This window comes from Colletotrichum godetiae (genome assembly GCF_030913485.1).
Source record: "Colletotrichum godetiae strain CBS 193.32 chromosome Unknown BDP55scaffold_59, whole genome shotgun sequence".
In the NCBI taxonomy this organism is placed as follows: domain Eukaryota; kingdom Fungi; phylum Ascomycota; class Sordariomycetes; order Glomerellales; family Glomerellaceae; genus Colletotrichum; species Colletotrichum godetiae.
The window spans coordinates 157,708-178,307 of NW_026851307.1; the positions used below are offsets into that span (position 1 = coordinate 157,708).

Here is a 20,600-nt window from a genome sequence, read left to right on the forward strand (position 1 = left end):
TTCTGTCTTTCTACAATCCTCACAATTTCCATCAAAAGCACCACAGACATCACCGTCAAGAACCAAGATATAGACAGAAAAGGCCAGCACTATGTGGCTTCTCAATACCACCACCTACGAACTGCGCATGTTCATCGTCGGCAGTACTGTGCCCTCCTACGCTATCCTCTCACACACTTGGGGATCCGACGAGGTGACATTTCAAGACATCCAAACCCTGCCCCTGGCATCCAAGAAAGCCGGCTTCACCAAGATCCAAGGATGCTGCACCCAAGCCCTGCGTCACAACATTGAATGGGCCTGGATCGATTCCTGCTGCATAGACAAGACCTCCTCCGCAGAGTTGTCCGAGGCCATCAACTCCATGTACTCTTACTACCTCCTCTCCCGCGTCTGCTTCGTCTACCTAGCCGATGTACCGCCGCTATCCTCCTCCCCTCCCATGGACCGGCTCCCATCACTCGCTTCCTCAAAGTGGTTCACTCGCGGCTGGACACTCCAGGAACTCATTGCACCCCGGAGATCAATCTTCTACACCTCGGACTGGTCCCGTCTCGGGACCAAGGGCGTGCACACCGACGAACGCCCCTTTATCCAGGCCCTCTCCTCCATCACAGGAATCTTTGAGTCCGTCCTCGCCAAAACCCGCCAGCCGCGCGACTACTCCGTCGCAGAACGCATGTCCTGGGCAGCAAACCGCCAGACCACCCGCGCAGAAGACCTAGCCTACTGCCTCATGGGCCTCTTCGGCGTCAACTTCCCCGTGTTATACGGCGAAGGGCTCAAGCACGCATTTCAACGCCTCCAACACGAGATCATACGGACATCTCCCGACGAGACAATCTTTGCGTGGAGGGCAGATGCGCAGCAGCTGCTCGTGGACCCGTACACGGGCGAACGCCAATCCAGGACCGTTACGTCGTCGGGCGTGCTCGCCGACTCGCCCGCCGACTTTGCCCACTCGCACGACGTTCACCAGCGCGCCCTTCTCCCGCCGTCTCCGTTTCGGGAGTTCAGCATGACGAACATGGGCCTCTCCATCACGGCCAACCTCGTGCGCTTAACGCCTACTATCAGCGGTGGGCCCCGCGGTAGTCCCGCGCCGCAGTCCATGTTCGTGATTCCCATCGGTGCGAGTGGCCGGCCGAACGATACCTCGCCGCGTACCCGGGTGGGGCTGTACCTAGAACCCGTGCTCGTGGCGGCGAGTCGCGCCGGCCACAAGACCTCATACTTTCGCCGTGTAGTATGCGATAAGTTTTGTTTCGCGTCGACGGGCGAGTTCCCGCCAGGCGAGCTTGCCAACATTTACATCCTCGAAGACGATCAGTTCGCCGAGATGCAGTTCGCGGATAGACCTTCCACCTCGAGACCGGGCTCGGCGTCGGGATCTGGCTCGGATGGGGGAGGGAACTGGTCGCCGTCGATTGGAGCTAGGTTATCGCTTTCTCCCAGTCCGTCTCCGAGACCCTCGCCTAGGGCATCGCCACTGCCACGCATGGATTTGTGACGAGATTTTGAGCATGAAAAGGTTGGAGGAAGGGGTTCATTGAAGTGATTGTGGTGGATGGAACAACGAGTTGCTTTTGTAGAGATACCCCGGCTCTCTATGCATTGGAAGGCCTTGATACATGATAGAAAAGAATCGAAATCACCAAGTCACATCAAGTATTCAGAGCAAATACGTTTCAAGATTTCTCATTCACCCGGTACATCTATAGTGTACCTCTACTCCCAAACATGAGTTACTCGGGTATCTCATCCAGGAAAGTCCTCCTGCTGTTATGCCTTTTACTACATACATGATTTCCACCCATCAGCAGAATGGCAGCGCATCGCCGTGAATGCTCTTTTCCTGTAATTTTCCTTATCATCCTCTGGATGTCTCTCATATCGTGCTGTTTTCCCCTCCTCAGATCTAGGTGTTTTTCCATCTCTTCGAAGGAGCGCAGAGCATTCATAAAAAGGAGTGCTGGCGTGCTGTCACTGCCGGTCTAACGGGTTGTTGTTATTGTCGTTGTTGTTGTTGTTGTTGTTGTTGTTGTTGTAGCGTGCGCAGCTGTGACCCTTCCACAGGGTCGCATTGAAAAAGAAAGAAAAATCTCAAATCGTCCCCTACTCCCCGCCCGCCTCCCACATCTCCCTTCGGAAAGGATAGTGGGGGAGGGGAAGGGGTAGAAGGAGGCGTGGTATCAAACGTTGTATTCCCCAGAACATGAAACGAAGAAAAGGGAATACCACCGCGCTGAACGCATACATAGACGCGTCGTCGTCGGTGAAATGAAGAAAGTGCGGGTCGTTAAGGTCGTATCGTACATCGGATGAATCGAAGAGGAGCCCAAGTCTTGAAGGACAAGCTCCGCGTCATTATGAGTGCTGTCGTCGTAGCAGGGAGGAGATGAATCGCATACTTTGTGAGCAGGGCGAAGATGTAGAAGTAGAATAGGGTCGATGAAGCCAGCCCAGCTTTGAGAACATATCCGGATTTTGTCGTTTTCCAAGTGTTTTTGTAGGTTTTGTCGTCAGTGGCAAGGAAAATATTGTGTAATGAGTGAATATGGTCGGTGGATAGACAGTTGTAAGGAAATGCTAACGAGTGTCGGTTGTCGATATATCTCGACGCAGAGATAATAAGGAAATGTTGAGTGAGTGTACGTCTCGTCGGCTTGGCTGGCGTTCATCTTCTCTATTGAGTTAAAACATCTTCAGTAATCCCCGGGTAAACCTCATCAAAATACTGCATCAGTACTCCTCCTGTTGTCAACGCTCGAGCGGGGCGAGACCTCGAGCATCTTGGTGCTCCCCGCGCTCACATGCCTGGCGTTGCCTCTGCTGAGGCTCACGCTCGTGGCGCGTTGAAGCTTGGGCGTCTCGCCTTCCTCGGAGCCCTCGGGCGACGTGCTGTCCTCTGTGTACGACTTCAGCATGCCCTCGCGGCTCTTGACTCTCTGATGCTGCACGACCGTGGTGCGCTGCCTGTCGACCGAGCCCCACTTCATATCCGCGTCTTCCATCATCTCGTCCTCGTCGCTGCTGGGGAATGCGTCGCCCGTCGACTTGCGCGGGGTGCGCTCTTCGTCGGCGAGCATTTCGCGGGACGGCGTGGCGAGGTTGGACAGGTACTCATCGTCGGCGAGCTCTTCCTCCGTGTCGTTGGGCGAGGCGGAATGGCTAATGTTGTGGGGCGGGAGACGCTGCATGCTACCGCGCATGCCCGACGAGCGACGGGCTCCGACGCGGCCGGAGAGCCATGATCCTTCCGAGTCAATGGACGCAAGGGAGACAGGCTCGGGAGAAGGTTGGATGCTATGTCGCAGCGACGTGGGTGTCTGCCGCATCTTCTCCAGCTTCTCCATCTTTTCCATCTTCTCATCAACGCGTCGCAGGTCGGATGTCGGAGTATCATGTCTCACGGCAGGCGTGGTGTGCAGCGAAATCTCTCCCGACTTGGACTCTGAGACAACAGGCAGAGGAGGCATCTCCACTTCCGGAGACCCTACACGCGAATCGGGCGGGCTGAGGGGCAGCTCCGGCAAGTCCTCCCTGAAGCGCGACCTAGTCCGCTTGGGAACGCCGTTGCTGACCTTGCGAGGAATATAGTTGACAGGTGGGGGGATCGCAGGCATCGGCACTTGTACTGGCGCCTCTTCTTGTGGCTGAGGCACATGCGTCGCCGACTGCGAGTAGACCTGGGCGGCGGCTGAAGCCTGCATTGTCTCGCGCGATGTATTCGAGAAGGAAGACGGTCCTGAGTTTCTCCTGTTCCTCTTGCCCAGGCGGAATAGCGCCGAGAAAGAGATGCGAGTACGGCTGTCCTTGCGGGGGGCCTCGCCCTCATCCTGTCTCGATGAATATTGTGAGATTGCGTGTTGGTCGGACTCTGTGGCATTGGGCGATCTTGATCTCGAAATCCTCCTCAGGAAGCTCCTCTTCAACCTCACGCTGGCCTTGGGCGTAAGTTTCTTGCTCGTCTTGCGCTCCGGAACGGGCTGCGCGGGCAGCGTCGGCGAAGGCGGTGCCTCTGGCGGGATGCTTGTCGTCCGGTGAAAGTGGTGCACGGCCGCCGGTTCGGGCTCCATATCCATCGTCTCGGGCTGCGGTTCCTGCTCCGGCACCTGTTCCTGTGTCTGCTCCTGCTCCGGCTCGGAGTCTTTGGTCGTTGAAATGTTCCTTGAATGCCTTGATGAGCTCCATGACCGTCTCCTGGAAGAGGTGACCACTGCAGACGCTGCGTCAATCCCCAATCCGAGCTCGCGACCGAGGACACCGCGTTCCATGTTGACTGGCGGCGGTGATCCGCTGTGACGGGCCTCCGCCACAGCCTCGCGCTGCTTTTCTGATCTCCGTGCCAGTCTCCTCTCTATCCGTTCCTGATCTCGTTGGCGTTTCCTTTCTCTCCTCCTGTTATCTCTCTCCATCAGTTCCCTCAGGTCGGCGGCGTCCAAGTCATCCGCAAAGCTGTCGACCCTCTTGTGTGCCCTCACCACTGACTCAGGCACCCTCTCTGAAACTTTCCTCTTCTGTTGTTGTGTGCGCGATGGCGCCGAACCATGTCCAGGACCCCATCGCGGGTATACTGCGTATCGTAGTGTTGGTCGGGGTGATAGTGCCTCGAGGGCAGACACTCGGAACGAATGCAGCTCCGTGTCGGATGACATACTGGAGTGAATCGATATCGGTAGCGAAACGTCGGACTGCGGGTTTTCGAAGCTCCTACGAAAGCCGAGGCCGGTCTTGAGTCTTTTGCTCTGTTTCCTGATGGGCCGCCCTGACGTCCAAGGGTCGGCCGCCGGTCGTACCGGGGCGAAGTTTGCCATGGCCTTGATTTCCGCCTCACGATCCGTCTCTTCTCTCCTCCTCTTGCTAGTCTTGCGTCGGGAAGACCTCGACGGTTGGCCGTGGCGTGCATTATGTAGGGTTGGCGCCCGCTGCCACGCGGGATCCCCTTTTTCTTCTCCGTCATTTCGGTCGGCTGGGAAGAGCCCTGTCAACCGGCCAGGTCCTAGTGGAACCGAGCCTTTTTGCCCCGCGACACGGATGGAGTCATTGCGACCAGGGGAGAAGCTGTAGGTGCGTTCTCTTCTGGGCGCCGGTTGCTGTTTTTCGAGGCGCTGCTTCTTCGGCATGGTCGCCCTCAGCGCAGTGGCTTCGCCCGCTGTGAGACGTCGTGCTTGTGATGGTGTTGGTGGTGCCTCGACATCTGAGAGGTTTGCGCCGCTTCGCGAGCGTTTGCGACCGCTCCTCCGGCGGAAGGGCCAAAGGGCCATTTTCCCATCAGCCGACGCGGTGGAAAAGCGTCACCAATGGGTAGTTTGGTGGTGATGAGAGTTATCGCAGAATACTGGGGTATTTGTCGAAGGACCGATGTCTGTATGGTTGCATGATCGTTGGCGTATCACTCAATATCGATGAATAGCATGTGTGTCGGTAAGGTAGCGTGATCAGTGACTGTGAACGGGCTGCCTCGTTTAGATCTCAATGCTTTCTGCCCACCAGAATCGCCACCAGTTTCGCAATGGACGAGTAAAACGAGAGGTGTGCTGGGGTTGTCCCGAGCCAAAGGAAGTGCGGAAGCTTGTCTGCTTAAAGAAGGATCCGGGATTGTGCAGCAAATATGGGATTGGGCTTTTGGAGGAGATGGTATTGGCCAGCCAGGCTTGTTTAAAGCGAGTGGAGGGGCGGAGAGACAAGAGACTAGGAGACTGAGAGAAGAGTGTGTCTATAGGTACGGGAGTGACGGAGCAATATGGAAAGCAAAAGCAAGGTATCCGTACGGATACAGTACCTCTCCTTTTAGTTCGAGGATTAAAAAGAGGGACAAAAGTCATATGCAACCAATGTATTCGTAAAGTGGCAATGGCTGGGCTGAATGTGATGGAATGACGAATGGGGGAACTCTCAGAGACCAAGCAGGCTTCTTGGTGAAGAGACCAGACACGAGACGGGGCACGCCCGAGCAAAAGACTGGGCTTGGACGGACAGAAGAGGGCAGCTGGGCAGCAGACCTTTCCTTTCCTCTCCTCTCCTCTCCTCTCTTCCTTGGACTTTGCCCGAACTGGTGCTTGCTGTTGCAACTGCTCCTGCTGTTGCTGCTGCTCTTGCTGATGGGGCCGCTGGTAAGGACTGGGGAGAGCTTGTTACTTGGCTGGGCTGGCTGGCTGACGCCGGTGCTGGTAGCTTTTTGCCGGCGCCGTTGCTGGAGCGGTACCTTGCGGTACCTATCCGAACTGGGCCATCGAGTGGCAGGGCAAGGGAGCATGAGCCGGGACCTTTGGGACCACCAGATCAGACCAGGAGGGATGGGACGGCCAGGGCTGGTTGGTTTGGGCTGGAGGAAAAAGTCAAGGGTCGGTCAAGGACTCAAGGGTGAAGGGGTAGGCAGAGGGAGGGGTGCCAGGGTGGAAGGGGGTGTGAATTGACCAGACATGGACAAAGTGTGGTGTGTGCCCGGGTTAGAGGGTGCGTTGCGTTCTGGGTTTCTTCCTGCTTCCCCTAGCTTTTTGATGGTCAATTGGTTAAGGTATATCCTTATGGGACCCCGGGGACAGCGTGCCGTGCGTCTCTTCCGTTCTTGAGGGTTGAGTTGAGTTGAGTTGTCGAGATTGATGGGACTGAATCTGTACAGGTATGGGTATCGCCGTCCGCATACACCAATGGAAGTCCGGAATCAAGATAGAGACTGGAGGAACCACAGGAGAACGTTGACGTGTGCTTCGCGTGGGTTCCCGGAAAACCAGTGCCTGTGCCTGCGTGAACGAGGGAGAGATGGTCACCAGCCGCCAGCGAAGTCTCCTGCCGGCAGGGGGAATGTCAATGTCGTCGATGGGATCGGGGACTGCCAGGACTGGGCCTGATCGTCGCGAGTCCTTTCTGCTTCAGTATCAACGGAGTGGACCCGACCAGCTTTCCAGCACACCACTTGCTGCTCGGCTCCAAGTGCTGCCCTGGTTTGCGGCTTGCCCTGGTCTTGTCCCGGTCCGGCCTGAGAAGAAGGATTGAGAGAGAAAGGTTCAGGGCAGGACGCAAGATTCAAAAAAGGAGCGCTCAACGAATCCAACCAGTGACGCGATGCGATGCGATGCGATGCGATGCAGTGCGAGTCTGCCGTGGCGCTGGTTCCTGGCCTGACTGACTGCGAGCGGGCCCTGGGTCCGGCTTTGCATGTCTCTCACTTCTAGGATCTCTATGGACGACCCGCGGGTCTGACATCCAGCCCCTGGAGTTCCAATGTCTCACCGTTTGGAGGCCTTTCTGGTCTCCCCGAGGCTTGTCTCATATGCCGTTGTCTTATTCTGTGGTTTGGTGGCTTGGTAGCCTGAGTATGACTGGAATTGTTCTGTTTCGTAGTGTCGAGTGGCTGGCCACCTTTGGCATTCGATAGTCGTAACGGTTCCAGCATGCCTCTCGATGTAATACTTCGCACAGTGACGCAGTGGGTAAGGATATCTGTCTCCGTACGCGTTGAAGTTTCTGCTCTTTCTACCTCCAACGGTGGGCTAATGGGGCCGTCCCCTGGCTGCCGCTGTGCCCTGCGCGATGCACCGTGAGAAGCCCGTATGTGCAAATTAAGAAAGAAAAAAAAGACGAAAAGAAAAAGGCAAAAGAAGGGAAGTGGGAGTGGTTCAGTCAAGGTACCCGCCGTACCTGTTCGGTATCGCTTCGTATCCGCGCCGCAGACCCGTCCGAGTCCCGTATTCCGCGGTAACTCAGATCTTGCGGCTACATGTACCCAGTACTCCGTACAAATACTTTGTAGGTTTCTTTTACTTCTGCAATAAGTCAAACAGCAGATGCGTTGTTGGCGGCTGCAAGGCGGCTCCATTGCAATGCCGCCGACTAGAGCCCCGGAAAGCCAGTGATAGATGGCAGCGTCGTCCACAAGTACGCAGGGTTCGGGTTTGAGCCTAGCCTGCCTGCGAGGACCTTGGCCTGTTTGCTATGCAGTTGTGGTGTAGGGCTGTGTAAATAACGCAGGATTCCTACTCGGTGGAATTGTTTGATTTTGTGTGTCCGTCCGTACACTATGTGAATACCCATCCACGCCATCGCTCTCCCTGAGCCTTTTAGACGTTGTGAAAAAGACGAGGGCTGAAAGGGGATTCGCCATGGCCCTGAGTCATCCTCTCGAAAGGGATAGATAATAGAACCGGAATTGGAAATCGAGACGGAATGGATCCATCTCAGCCTCAATCAAGAATCGGCGTCCGTCAATGGATTTGTCCTTTCGGTAATCCCATAGTGCTTTTCCTTGCTGTGCCACACATTGTGAGTCGGGACCCCCAAAAAATGAACTTAGAATATCCAAATCCGCCGGCTCAGTAATAAGGGCGGCCCACTCGCGCACCGAGAGAGGAATAAATCTGGAGAATCCCTTGTTTCCTGACCCTCGTCCCTCAGTGGGATTCCGAGACAGAAACAGAAGGGGGTGGTGGGGGGGCAAACAGAGTTCATCATCTGGGTCTGGCCGCAACTCTTTGCCGCATAGGCTACAGCTTGTCAGCGCCCCGCAACCTTCCGAGCCGTTGTGCTCTCCATCAGATGATGTGGTTGCCGCTGCAGTTGTGAACTGGCAAAGTTGTACGAAGACTGTTGTCAGGCGCCATGGCGCCCACCGTTCTCTGTCGGAGGGTGGCCTTTCAAGTCTTCAGGATTTGCGCCATCATCTTTCCCCAGATATTGCTCAGCCCGCGGCGTTGATTCTGGGAAATGTTTTGACGTTAGCCTCTTCCTAGCCTGCCCCATTGTATGACCGTCATCTTGCCCTTCGCTTCTGTCCACTGAACTATCACCTCAGCTCACAGACAGCTGCACAGGGCGAGGCGTGCGCGGGGCTTTGGCTTGAAGGTTGCTCTAGGGCGAGTTGACGGTGACACTGACATATGTTTGGCGCCAGTGGTGACTACCGGCCGTCCCGCCGTCATTTTGCGGGCGGATGATCGACTGGGAAGAGCCTTAGAGCAATGAGGAGGCTACCGGTAGTCTCCTTGTCTCCCTACTAGCAGTTCGGCCGGCTGTCAATTCCTTCTCCTTGCGCACAAGCTCATCCTCTCATAGCCCTCCTCGAGGCACTGACAGAAAATCGACAAAGCGAACAAAGATGAGGAGCCATGACCAAAGTAGCCTTAGCCGTTGAGAAGTTGAGGGGGACTCCCAGACACATCATCTGACCACTCCAGCTCCCAGAATAGCGCCCGCCCATCGCCTCCGTCAGCCACGTTGCTACGGAGTCGGCTGCGGTGTCTTTTGGCCACCCGTGAGAGCTTTGATCTGTGGTGCAAGAGCCTGGGAATGCAGGGGACTGGAGGTGGTGCCGTTCGGTTCGACGGTTGCGCAACGTTCTGCCCTGCAGGCCGGTCCTTGACTCCTATCCCACAGTATGCGTGGTCTGTAGGGATCGTACTTGTTGGAAAACCCGGACGTGCCTGTTTGCGAGGCACAAGGGCCATCTGCCTTTGGGGCAGGGATCGTCCTTCTTCTCTAAAGTACCGTTACCTGCGGAGCGGGACGCCAATACCTCTGCGATGGAGTAGCCACGGCCATCGAGGGCCGTATCGAGCACAACGCCGCTTGAGGGCCGCTACATGAGTCTGGCCCTCTTTTGTACGAGAGAAGGACTTGGCTCAATGGGCACCTGCAGGTCCCTCAATTGGAAAACCCTCACTTCTTGCTCGTATTCGTCCTCAACTGCCCTGAAGAAGCTGCGCGAACGACGCTGGAACCCGTATTAGCTGCGGCCTGCCCAATGCCTCGGGGCCCGGCACTCGCCGTCCACGACGTCGACGTGGCCTGGAAGTTGGAAGCAACACTCGCAGCTTTTGAGATCCCTTCCAGTCTCCGCCTAATGAGATCGTGAGCCGTACCCATCTGTTTAGTTTTATCTCTGGCTTCACCACGTCGTGGCCATTTGCTGTTGTCAATGCATCGCATGGAACCGCAGCCTACCACGCCTGCGAACATGTGAGCTCCCGCAATCCATTATGCTGTACGTAGCATGTCGACCGCGCTGCTGATTTTGGCCCAAGCATGACTAGTTGCTCATGGGAACTTGAAAGTGAGTTGATACCCCAAAGCTTCAAGGTTAGTGCGTGTTCCTGTGTAATGAGCACCTTGGCAGTCTCCGGGCGGCGGGTATCCTTAACTTGCGATGCTGCGGCGATATGCCCTGTATGTCGAAGGTTTCGGTCATTATGTCATGGGAGCCGTGGCTGGCTCTCCATGGCGATATTCTATCCAGGGTACGCCGCCGGCCCTGCTTTAATTCAAGAGTCAGGACGTCGCAATGGCGCGCGGGCTGGAGGTTGTGCGGCATGACTGCAAGTGTCGCAACTTACAACTACTTCATCATCGCTACGTGTGGCTTCAAAGGCTTCACCTACGTGATGAGGCCTCAAGCCAGCGGCAGACCGGGGTTACGACTCCTAGCCGCCTTAGGGGCGATCCTTTTAAGATTAGCGTCCCATCGCAACGTCATTGCGCCAGGATTCTGGTCTTATCGACCTTCCAGCCTGTTGTAGCGGCATAGGGTAATTTGATGCTGAGGAGTTCGTCATCCGTCAGCTTCCGCCCAGGCTTGATTTCCAATTTCCATGTACCTGTCGGTGTTGTGTGCATATGCTTCTCGAGCTGAGTTCATCGTAGTTCTAAGGTGCGCGTCGTGATGTGGTGATGCTTTCAAGCAGCGGTTGAGTATCCTTCAGACGGTTTCGCGAGAGACGGCAAAACACATTTCAATCCGCCCTCGTTTCTTCTGAGCGTTCCAGCGTGCTGCAGGCGTCTGCAGTGTCGTTTCCTTCGTATCTGTCAGACTCGACACGTACCTAGTGCAAGCCGCCCCCCCCCCCCCCCCCCCCCAAGGACAATGTGATCGCTGCAAGCACAGCAATGCAGAGCCTGCGGCGTAGTCGTTGGTGACAAGGTTTCGTACGAGCTTGCTGTCCATTCACGGGGTTCGATAATCATAATCCGTCTTCCGATTCTGACAGTAGAAATTGGTTAATTTAAGCCTCTGCAATGCTCTTATCGATCCAATGCGATGAGCAGGACAACATAACATACTGGTCATACTGGCTCAGCGTTGTGTGCCTTCATTCGTAGAAAGGACCAGCTAGAGCCTAGCTTATGCCAATGGACCCTGATTATTCCCGCCCTTGGATGCTGCGATGGACTCGTGGAAGGAGGGCGGAATATCTTTTTGATGTCACCGATCGAGGCCTCGAGGGCGGGGTCGATGTGTAAACTAGCTCTCCCTCGTCGACCTTGACGAATGGATCGCCATTGTTCAACAAATACGGTAGCTCACTGGTGACCCGAAGCATTTCCACGATAAATGGTCGCAGCCCATGTAGATGGGCTTGATTTTGAGCATTAGGCACTGTTCCCAGATGCTCATATAGAGGATGGACGGATATACGAGAGAGCTTCAGCATCGTCTTTCCGTCCGTCATTGCAGATTTGAGGTGCTCGATATTCGAATAGCTGGCCACCTGGAGGTTGGCTGGGCGCCCTGGTTAGGGCAGATTCGCACCAATGATAATCGTTTGTGAAGATAAACCCCTTTTCATCTGATGACCTGGCGCCTGGCGGTCACGCTAGACAGGGACCTCCCGAAAAGTAAATCCAAACTGTTTCACGCTCGGAGCCTCTGTCAATGGGAGTCTGTTGTTTCCAGCCAATGACAGCCCACGGCGAGGGGCGTTTCAGAAACGATATCGATGGGTAGACGGCAACAGGCCTCTTTGCGAAATGAGATGACTCCCTTTTGGTCCATAGAGTATTACGGATAGAGTCCATTTGGCGAGGCGGAAATGAAGGTCAGAGTCTGTACTTTGTCTGGACGAAGTTGTCGGAGGGAACCCCAGAAATACCTGGATGCCATGTGGGAGAACGGCGGGAACTGGCTGGGGTTCAATGCAGATCTCGGCTGGCGCGAACTGCGAGGGTGTGTTCATCTGCTCATCTTTGGACCTTTTGGTGAGGGATTGGCAGCTTTCTGCCGTTCTGGTCTGTCCAATTGGCCTCTTACTGTCTCTGAGAACGCAGGCGAGGTCATCTGCTTTAAAGCGCAGGGGATGAGGACGGTTCTAGGCTCTCCTCTTGGGCCACTTGGTCCATAACCAATGTCCGTTTTGGTGTTCTCTCCGAATCTCTCATCTTGTACGTAATGGCCTAGCAGTAGTGCTTTGTAACCTGTAGGCCATGGCATGCGCGATTCACCACCGCGGTCGTTGTCTGACAGTCCTTCTTCGAGTCTGGCCCGGCGTCTTGGTTAAGTTTGAGGCAGGATGATGGTGGTGTGCGGCCTGGTCCCGGATTGATGAAGTCGCTTCGGGATTGCCATGAGGCATAAGATACCAGTGTTTCTCGAGTCAGTGCCGAGCAATGCGGCATGCGAAGCTTTGTGACAAGGTTTCCTGGAGTTCCGAGTGGTGAGAAAAAGTTGAAATTGTTCTGCGACGTTGGCGAGTCGGCAGAGAACCCAAGAATTCAAAATCTGAAAGGTCACGTTGGGCTTCTGGGCGCTACTGAGGATGGAAGGCATGAACGCTATTGGAAGGCACCTGCCAAACCCAATTCAAGATACCTTGAAGGTACACAGGCACAGGAAAGCCTCCTCCCTTCTCACCTTCCTGCAACTTGCAGATATCTACGTATCTAATTTTCCATTCCGTGCTTGAACGTGCACAGCGTCAATACGCATCGGTGTAACAAGTAACGGCTTCACATTACACAGCGTCTCCCTTTCTCTCCTTCGTCCTCCATTCGCAACACTTGTGTCAAAGGCAGCACTTTCGGTCAGGTGAGGTGGCACGGTAGGCATACGGATACAACAGCACGGGCCACACTGGCAATAAGTCACACAAAACGCAGCACGTAACAGTTGGTCATGTGACTCTGACCAGGCCCAATTGTCGGGACCTTTATCGATAAGGCGCGGGTTGTCGGAGCAACAAGGCCGATAAGCTGTTTACGGCAATCTTTTGATGCCAAACCGCGACAACACCACGCCCAATATCTACAGACATACCTTACTGGGTTGACATTCGTCCCGTCGCATTGCATTCAAGCCCGACCAGCTACTACCGCGCACCGCTCCGAGGAGCCCATTAAAACCATCAAGATGTCGTACAATCCGCGAATGAGCATCATCCCCGCGACACAGACACAGTCGCGCAATACCCGAAAGAAAGAAGATGAAGCCGACGCGTTTATGCGCCTGCCGGACAAGGAGATTGTCGGCTGCATAACAGACATCGGAATCCCCTTCAACGTCGCCGATCTCCAGAAGCCGAACCCATTGCAGGTGCAGATGATTTTCGAATGGTTTGCCGAGTTGCTCCTCAATGCAACCCGCGAGACCGTCGAGCCCGCCATGCGCGCTGCTGCTGAGGATATTTGCGGCGAATACTCCGACATCGTGCCCCCCGATACCCGTAACTTGATGGGTTTTTATGTCTCTCTGCGCGGTCTTCTTGCAGAGTGCGGCATCCAGGACTTCAGCTTCAACGACCTCTACAAGCCCACACATGACCGCCTTGTCAAAATCTTTAGCTACCTGATCAACTTTGTGCGCTTCCGCGAATCACAGACGAGTGTCATTGACGAGCATTTCAACAAGGCAGAGACGACGAAATCACGCATCGAGAGCCTTTATTCGGAGAACCAGGATATGGAATCGCGTCTCGTCGACATGAAGCGCAACCGCAAAGCAATGGAAGCGCAGGTACGCGAGAAGACGACCCGCAACGAGGAGCTCAAGCAGCGACTGCTAGAGCTGCGGCGTAATCAGGAGCGTGTGGCCGCTCGTCTCGAAGACGCAAAGGTCAAGAAGACTGAGCTTACGATAGCTCTGGAGGAGAGGACGGCACAGAAGCTTACCGCCAAACAAGATAGCGCGAAGCTTCGGCCCTACGTGATGCAGAGTCCTTCGGCACTGCAGGCGACCCTGACAGAGCTGAGCAACGCGCTCAACAGCGAAAAGTCGCATATCGAGGCCCTTGATCGCCGCTCCCGCGCACTCCAGACATCAGCCGATTCCTTCTCGGTGGTCTCTACGGATGTAGCATCATGTATCAAGGTGCTGGACGAAATCGGCACTGAATTAGCCAAGGAGGAGGACGAGAACCTAAAGAATGTCAAGCAACGTGACGCACTATCAGAGCGCGGTAACAACGTGCGAGAAGTCGAGCGTACCGAGGCCTTGCTGCAGCGACAACTGCTCAAGTGGAACGAGCGCACTGAGAAGCTCCGAGAGCAGAGTTCTTCAAAGGCCCAGGACGCCAAGGAGAAGATGGAAGAGCTTCGTGCTGTTCACCGCAAGCTCACCGAGGAAAGGACGGATAAGGGCAAGGATATCGAGAGGCGTCGTGTTCGTATCGAGCAGACTGAGAAGAAGGTACACTTTCCTCTGATTTTCCGGCAAAGAACGAGCTGCTAACCAGAAAGCAGATGCTGGATCTCAAGGAGAACATTGAAAACGAGATTCACAGTGCTTACGACGAGTTCCTCAAGATGGAATCTCACATCAAGCTGTACATTACCGAGATGGAGCAGGCTCTTTAGATTATCGTTGTTTCGGGTCGGTTATCTTTCACTTTGCTACGATGAAATGAGTTATAAGGATACCATGGGTTCGGCGTTTGAGGCGGGGATGAATTCTGCGTAGATGTCAGGAGAGAGAGGACAGTCCATGGCCATGGCCAACATATCGATGTAATGAAGCTTTCGATTTATTTCGACTCATCTCATTGCCTCAAATCAGTCTCCGTGCAAGCTGAACACTAAGTGATATCCCACCGACCAGTCTGGAAACGAAACCACCGGCCCAAGACTCTCCTCACCTCGACAGTTCTCCCCATCCAGACGCCCTCGCTCCTCCTTGAACTTCCGCTCAACACCGGCGCATCATCCCGCAACAAAGAAGTAAAATCATTGTGCCCTCCTGCACCTTTGGGCTCAACGATGACGGGTTTGAACTTGACTTCGGCGTGCCGAGCAGCCTCGATGAGCACGGCGGCGGAGCTGCTCATGCCTTGCGCGCTCCACTCGCTGCTATCGCGATGGAGGTCGAGAAAGCCATACACGAGGAGCAAGGGCGGCGGCCGACTCTTTGGGCCTGGTAGTGCCACTTTTGGTGGAGGTGGCGTCAAGGAGTCTGAAGTGCCAAAGGCGGACAGGAAGGCGCGCAGATGTGTAACGCTCGGAATGAAGAGGACGCGGATGTGACGGGCAATTGCGGTCTGGAGAAGTGTTGCCGAGAGGAGGGGTTGCGGAAGCAGGTCTTCAGGCTGCTCATAGTTTTGTTGGGAGAGGTTTTGTCGGACGTCGGATACGAGGGATGAGATGAAATCTTCCCGCTGATAGCAGATGAGGAGTGTCGTTGGATAGGGTTGAAAGGTGACGATGTAATGCAGCAACTCTGCTGGTGATGCTGGCGAGAGCACAGTTGGATTCATTGGTAGGGACTTCAAAATGATATCGTCTCTTCCTAGTTGTCACTCTACGATCCGCAAAAGTGTTGTTCTTTTGTTTTGATACTTCTCTCCCATCATCGAGAAAGTTGAAACGGGATGAACGAAGAATGAAGTTGAAGCCAATGAGTGAGCCCGGTCGGAGGACCCACTTTAGCAACCTTTGTGCGCGAGGGTCGATTGATCACTGCTGTTCCGAGTAAGTGGTTGTATTAGTGACCATTTCAGATCGACATCTCTCTTATAAATGAACTTGGTCTATTAGGATTGTATATAGCCACCCATAATTTCAAATCGCTGTTGGGAGTGGCTCGATGAAGTGTAGCAGCTTGCTGCTCTTCACCTACGATAGGTGATTCATCGACTTGGCGGTTAATTATCTTGTTTCCGAGTATTAGCCTCATACGTTGCCATGATTCCTTTCCGTCTGTCCCTTTCGTTCCATACCTGATATGTAATAAATTCTCACGTCACATATTTCGGGCTTTCATTGAATGCTCTCGGCCATGCCACGATGTAGGTAACAGACGGATGCATCCGGGCAACCTTCGATGTAGTTAGTTCCCTCTCAGGGAGCTTTTTACATAAGCCGAGCTTGTTATTCACGAGCTATCTACATGATTCTAATTAGCAGAGATCAAAGTGACGTCTACCTCGTCAAATCTCACACATAATACCAAGTTCAAACCCACGTTTGGAAAGCCTTTGCCAAGAGCCTGTACTCATGGCCAACGCCGCCCAGCATCGCTTATGAAGATATTTTTGATGTACTACCGAGTGTCTGCTCAGGTTTTGTCATATCTGGACTTGAAAAAAACAGGTCTCATAGACTAAAGCAATGAAGGCGATGGTTATAACTCATCAGGAGACTTATCAACCGAGACCGGACCCTCAATCTTGCTTCCTAAAGGAACAGGCTCGCATTGAAGTCCCTTAGTTCCTCTGCTCGCGTCTAATGATTCCCCTTCTTTATGGCTTCAATCTTAGTACACAGAGAATGAGTTCTAGAAATTGGAAGTCGATGTTTCTATGTGAAAATTGGATTGTAATGTGCCTCGCTCCAGAAAGGCAGGATAAAGCTGCTGTTCTAAACCAAAGAAGGGCTCCTTATTCAATTAAGACTTGAATGTGTTCTCCTCAAGCCTCTTTAGACTCAGACCTAAAACCTTACGTGATTATGTCACCAAGTGACAATCTGACTTGACTTCTCATTCAACCCTTGCTAGACACTAAGATTTGTGTTCAACGTGAAGTGGAAGTGGCTCAAGTGAGAGAGCAGGGGATCAGTGTGGGGCAAGAATCGTCAGGCCCAGTCGATTTGGCGGGGCAGCTACTCCGGGCGGATACAGCAAGCTGGAGGTAGGTACCTTAACCGCCCCGGCCTCTGCCCCTCGACGGCCAGCTCATTCAGCCTCTCAAGCACCCAACGAGACGTCATTTCTCTCCCTGCGACAACCACCCGGCATCTTCAAGGCTTTAAAACTCAACAACCGCCCGACTGCTTCAGGCCCGACAGGACTGTCGCCCGCCATGGAGTCCATTGCGCGGATATCCAGTCTGCTCGAGAGCGGTGCGTCTCTCGTTCTTGTCGTCATGTCACCTCGCTAACGTCCACCTCGTCCCAGCCCGAGAGCTCACTCTCGATGCCGCCTCAGCTACGCGCAGCTCCCGCAGCACCGGCCGCCCTCTCGACCGTACACAGATCAAGAAGCTACTGGACAGTCGAAATGAGCGCGAGGTGCTCGATGGCCTGCGCCGCGTTCTCTCGGTAGGCACCGCGCTCTTTCTAGCCAGCTTCCCCATCCTTGGCTAATCGGGTCCCCCCTCTGCATAGATGATGTACCGCGGCCAAAAGACGTTGCCCTTCTTCTCCTCCGTTGTCAAGAATGTCGCATCACCGAACATCGAAATCAAGAAGCTCGTCTACATCTACCTCATCCACCATGCCGAACAAGAACCCGATCTGGCTCTGCTCTCCATCAACACCATCCAGAAATCCCTCTCCGATACGAACCCACAAGTCCGCGCCCTTGCTCTCAAGACCATGTCCGGCATCCGAGTTCCAGTCATTAGCCAGATCGTATCTCTCGCAATCAAGAAGGGTGTGGCAGATATGAGTCCTTATGTGCGCCGAGCTGCCGCCCTCTCCATCCCCAAGTGCTACCGCCTCGATCCCACGCAACTACCGCAACTCCTCGAATACCTGACTGCGCTCCTTGGCGACAAGCAGTACTTCGTCGCTGGTGCAGCAGTTACGGCCTTCCTCGAAATATGCCCCGATCGAATCGATCTCATACATCCACAGTACCGTGCGCTGGTCAAGAAGGTCGTGGACATGGACGAGTGGAGTCAATTAGCGACGCTGAGAATGATGACATATTACGCAAGGAACTGCTTTCCCAGGCGGACGCGCAGCGTCAAGATTCAAGAGAAGACGGCCAATCTGGGTGACTTTTACGGAGAAACTTCGCAGACTGGAGGCGAGGAGCAAGTGGTTGCCGTCGTGGATCCAGATCTGACCCTGCTGCTCAACGGCATCAAACCGCTGCTACAGAGCCGCAATTCTGCCGTGGTTATCGCAGTGACGAGGTGTTATGTCGATATCGGCACGCCAGAATACGTCAAGACAGCGATTGGCCCCCTCGTAGCGCTCCTTAGGGGACCGCAGGACATTCAACAAGTGGCACTCTACAACATTGTCTCGGTGTGCCTGACGAGGCCAACCGACTTTGTCAAATACGCCAGCCACTTCCTTGTCAGAGCTACGGACCCAGCACAAGTGTGGGAGCTGAAATTGGAGATTCTGACGCTCATTTTCCCTCACGCGCCCCCACACATCAAGAGCCTCATTTTGAACGAACTGGAGCACTTCTCAGGCTCAACAAACAAGGCCTTGGTGCGAGAAGCGGTGCGCGCTATTGGACGGTGCGCTCAGACGGACTCAACCGCGGCTCCCAGGTGTCTTCGTTTGCTGCTTGGGCAGATCACGAGTCTTGATGGAACCTTGGCAGCGGAATCTTTGACAGTGATTCGGCACCTGATTCAGCAAGACCCCCAGGGTCACGTAGGTACAGTTGTCCGTTTGGCGAAGAACTTGGACTCGGCAACAGACCCTCAAGCAAGGGCAACCATCATATGGCTTGTGGGCGAGTTTTCAGGCCTCGAAGGCGAGGACAACATTGCGGCAGACGTGATGCGAATCCTTCTCAAGGACTTTGCGAGTGAGGCAGAGGTAGCCAAAGGACAGATCCTCCTGCTCGCGGCCAAGGTCTACTTGCATCACGTGAACCGACAAAACGAGAACAAGGGCGAAGACGATGCGCCCGTACCCGTCCAAGACGACCACCCCGTCGCCAAACTCTGGGACTATGCGCTATTGCTAGTCCGCTACGACACATCGTACGACCTTCGCGACCGGGCCCGGATGTACCGAGCTCTTCTTTCCGTGCCCCAGCTAGCCACGTTGATGTTGTTGGCACCAAAGCCCGCACCCCAGGCTCCGAGCCCATCAGAGACGCGCAAGGGATTCATGCTCGGTTCATCAACGCTTGTCTTGGCCGGTGGAGGTGGCATTCACGGGTTGCGTGGTTATGATGCTCTCCCCGAATGGGTAGCTGAGGGCTCAGAACCCAACAGGCGGCTACGAGAGACAGAATCAACATCATCGAGCTATGGTGAGGACAAGACCGTGCCGGCAAGTCAAATGCTCGACAGCGCGGTCAGAGCGGCACCAACGAGGACCAACGGTCTCGGTGCCGTTGTGGGTGCTGGTGCTGCAAGCGGTGTTGGTGTCAAGACACTCGATGACTGGCTCGCTGAAGAAGAGAAAGAAGAGCAACAGGCGGCCTTCCACATGGAGGAAGAAGATGATGATGAGGATGACGACGAAGAGGAGGAAGAAACAGACGAAGAGGAAGAGGATGATGAGGATGAAGAGGATGACGACGAAGAGGAGGAGAGTAGCGACGACGACAGCGAATGACAAGTACGTGGTCGCATGCGAACCGACCGGTAGCCGGAGGCTGCTCTCATCAACCCGAAGCATATAATTAAATAACATACATTCTTGCACTTTTGCCAAAAGTTACTGTCAGGTGATGGTTGTCGAGCTCGTAATCACTGGTCAAACCCCATCACTAGGTTCGCGGGGGAGAAAAAAAAACGAAAAAAAAAAATAAGAATACAACCGACTTGATGGTGTCTCATTGCAGAGCAATCAGTCTTCTGGGGCAAAATCTGGCGACAGATTGGCGAAACGGGCAACGGGTGGTTGGTTTACCACACTAGCACGACAGCATTCCTCCAACGCTTCAATAATATTGGTTGCCCCGATTGTCTGGATACAGACTCGCATAAGGTACGAATACGTTGACATTAGTCTTGATGGATGCCACGCGAGCGGCAGGCATATCGTCCAAGCGAACCGAGAGACCCGAAGCATCACCTCTCGGATCCTCCAAGGCACGCCAGGCTTCTTAAGCCGCCGGTCTTGCTAGCGGGAGAAAGGTCGAGTGACCCTTGTCGATATCTCGGTTAGGTGTTCGGGTGGCCGTCTGTCAGCATCGCTTAGCCCGTGTTATTCGGATAGCAAACCCCCCGATGAGTGGATTCCGTGCGGAACCGAGCCAAGGCGCTAGAACGATGCTAAGATTCGGGCGTTGGTCTCTGTACCGTCTCTCGGAGTCTTCCCCGTCTATCGCTTTAAATGTCTCTCCCCTTGACTCTCTGGTTGTTGTCTCTTCAATTTGGTGTCAATGACAAGAGTTGTTGACTGGGACTCAGTATCAGAAACTCGAACCACATTAGCAACAACTACCTGTGATACCTGAAGTTTCTGACAAGATCTCAATGTCGCATGCAACATGTTTACAAACAGATCCAACATGTCACAGAACGTCCGAGGGCCCAACAGAGAGACAACTATCGTCCAATGGCCACCCATCACACACACACAAAGTCCGTAAGCGGCAGGCGCAGTGGTTTCCATTTCGAGCGGGCCAGCGGGTCCTCGGGTAGACGACGAAGATCTTGGCTCTGTCCTTAGCGTCGCCGTTTGGTGCCACCCCTAGTCGCTCTTTTTTGCAGTAAATCCCATCTCGTTTCTCTCGTTTTGTTCGGTTTTCGTGTTACTGA

The 20,600-nt window shown here is 54.3% G+C and overlaps 7 protein-coding genes across 7 annotated transcripts; 4 read left to right on the forward strand and 3 right to left on the reverse strand.

Moving 5' to 3' along the window:
- Positions 1–91: 91 nt before the first annotated feature.
- On the forward strand, positions 92–1,510 carry BDP55DRAFT_697586 (heterokaryon incompatibility protein; the record flags this gene model as incomplete). Its single annotated transcript, XM_060577698.1, has 1 exon — positions 92–1,510. The coding sequence occupies one exon, from the start codon at positions 92–94 to the stop codon at positions 1,508–1,510; it is 1,419 nt and encodes a 472-aa protein (XP_060424321.1).
- Positions 1,511–2,729: 1,219 nt separating this feature from the next.
- On the reverse strand, positions 2,730–5,267 carry BDP55DRAFT_733194 (uncharacterized protein; the record flags this gene model as incomplete). The annotated part of the gene is made up of 1 exon (XM_060580048.1): positions 2,730–5,267. One exon carries the CDS (start codon positions 5,265–5,267, stop codon positions 2,730–2,732), a length of 2,538 nt encoding a protein of 845 aa, XP_060424322.1.
- A 525-nt stretch (positions 5,268–5,792) lies between these two features.
- On the forward strand, positions 5,793–6,592 carry BDP55DRAFT_338274 (uncharacterized protein). Its single transcript, XM_060566899.1, has one exon. The coding sequence runs from the start codon at positions 5,880–5,882 to the stop codon at positions 6,417–6,419; it is 540 nt and encodes a 179-aa protein (XP_060424323.1). The 5' UTR covers positions 5,793–5,879; the 3' UTR covers positions 6,420–6,592.
- Positions 6,593–7,018: 426 nt separating this feature from the next.
- On the reverse strand, positions 7,019–8,057 carry BDP55DRAFT_338183 (uncharacterized protein). Its single transcript, XM_060566898.1, has one exon. The coding sequence runs from the start codon at positions 7,820–7,822 to the stop codon at positions 7,184–7,186; it is 639 nt and encodes a 212-aa protein (XP_060424324.1). The 5' UTR covers positions 7,823–8,057; the 3' UTR covers positions 7,019–7,183.
- Positions 8,058–13,117: 5,060 nt separating this feature from the next.
- Positions 13,118–14,559, forward strand: BDP55DRAFT_636865 (Nuf2 family protein; the record flags this gene model as incomplete). The annotated part of the gene is made up of 2 exons (XM_060572938.1): positions 13,118–14,392; positions 14,446–14,559. The coding sequence occupies 2 exons, from the start codon at positions 13,118–13,120 to the stop codon at positions 14,557–14,559; spliced, it is 1,389 nt and encodes a 462-aa protein (XP_060424325.1).
- A 162-nt stretch (positions 14,560–14,721) lies between these two features.
- BDP55DRAFT_679369 (uncharacterized protein) lies at positions 14,722–15,603 on the reverse strand. Its single transcript, XM_060576043.1, has one exon. It carries the CDS (start codon positions 15,450–15,452, stop codon positions 14,778–14,780), a length of 675 nt encoding a protein of 224 aa, XP_060424326.1. The 5' UTR covers positions 15,453–15,603; the 3' UTR covers positions 14,722–14,777.
- A 1,265-nt stretch (positions 15,604–16,868) lies between these two features.
- Positions 16,869–19,909, forward strand: BDP55DRAFT_679370 (adaptin N terminal region-domain-containing protein). Its single transcript, XM_060576044.1, has 3 exons — positions 16,869–17,037; positions 17,093–17,235; positions 17,302–19,909. Exons 1-3 carry the CDS (start codon positions 16,998–17,000, stop codon positions 19,447–19,449), a joined length of 2,331 nt encoding a protein of 776 aa, XP_060424327.1. The 5' UTR covers positions 16,869–16,997; the 3' UTR covers positions 19,450–19,909.
- The last annotated feature ends 691 nt before the right edge of the window (positions 19,910–20,600 follow it).

What these genes read in the sequence shown, in the direction of transcription:
- BDP55DRAFT_338274 (XM_060566899.1), top strand. Translation starts at nt 5,880, where the DNA reads ATGACGAATGGGGGAACTCTCAGAGACCAAGCAGGCTTCTTGGTGAAG.
- BDP55DRAFT_338183 (XM_060566898.1), bottom strand. Translation starts at nt 7,822, where the DNA reads ATGGAGCCGCCTTGCAGCCGCCAACAACGCATCTGCTGTTTGACTTAT.
- BDP55DRAFT_679369 (XM_060576043.1), bottom strand. Translation starts at nt 15,452, where the DNA reads ATGAATCCAACTGTGCTCTCGCCAGCATCACCAGCAGAGTTGCTGCAT.
- BDP55DRAFT_679370 (XM_060576044.1), top strand. Translation starts at nt 16,998, where the DNA reads ATGGAGTCCATTGCGCGGATATCCAGTCTGCTCGAGAGCG. An exon ending in ATCCAGTCTGCTCGAGAGCG is followed by an intron (nt 17,038 to 17,092) that starts GTGCGTCTCTCG and finishes ACCTCGTCCCAG; the next exon opens with CCCGAGAGCTCACTCTCGAT. An exon ending in GCCTGCGCCGCGTTCTCTCG is followed by an intron (nt 17,236 to 17,301) that starts GTAGGCACCGCG and finishes CCCTCTGCATAG; the next exon opens with ATGATGTACCGCGGCCAAAA.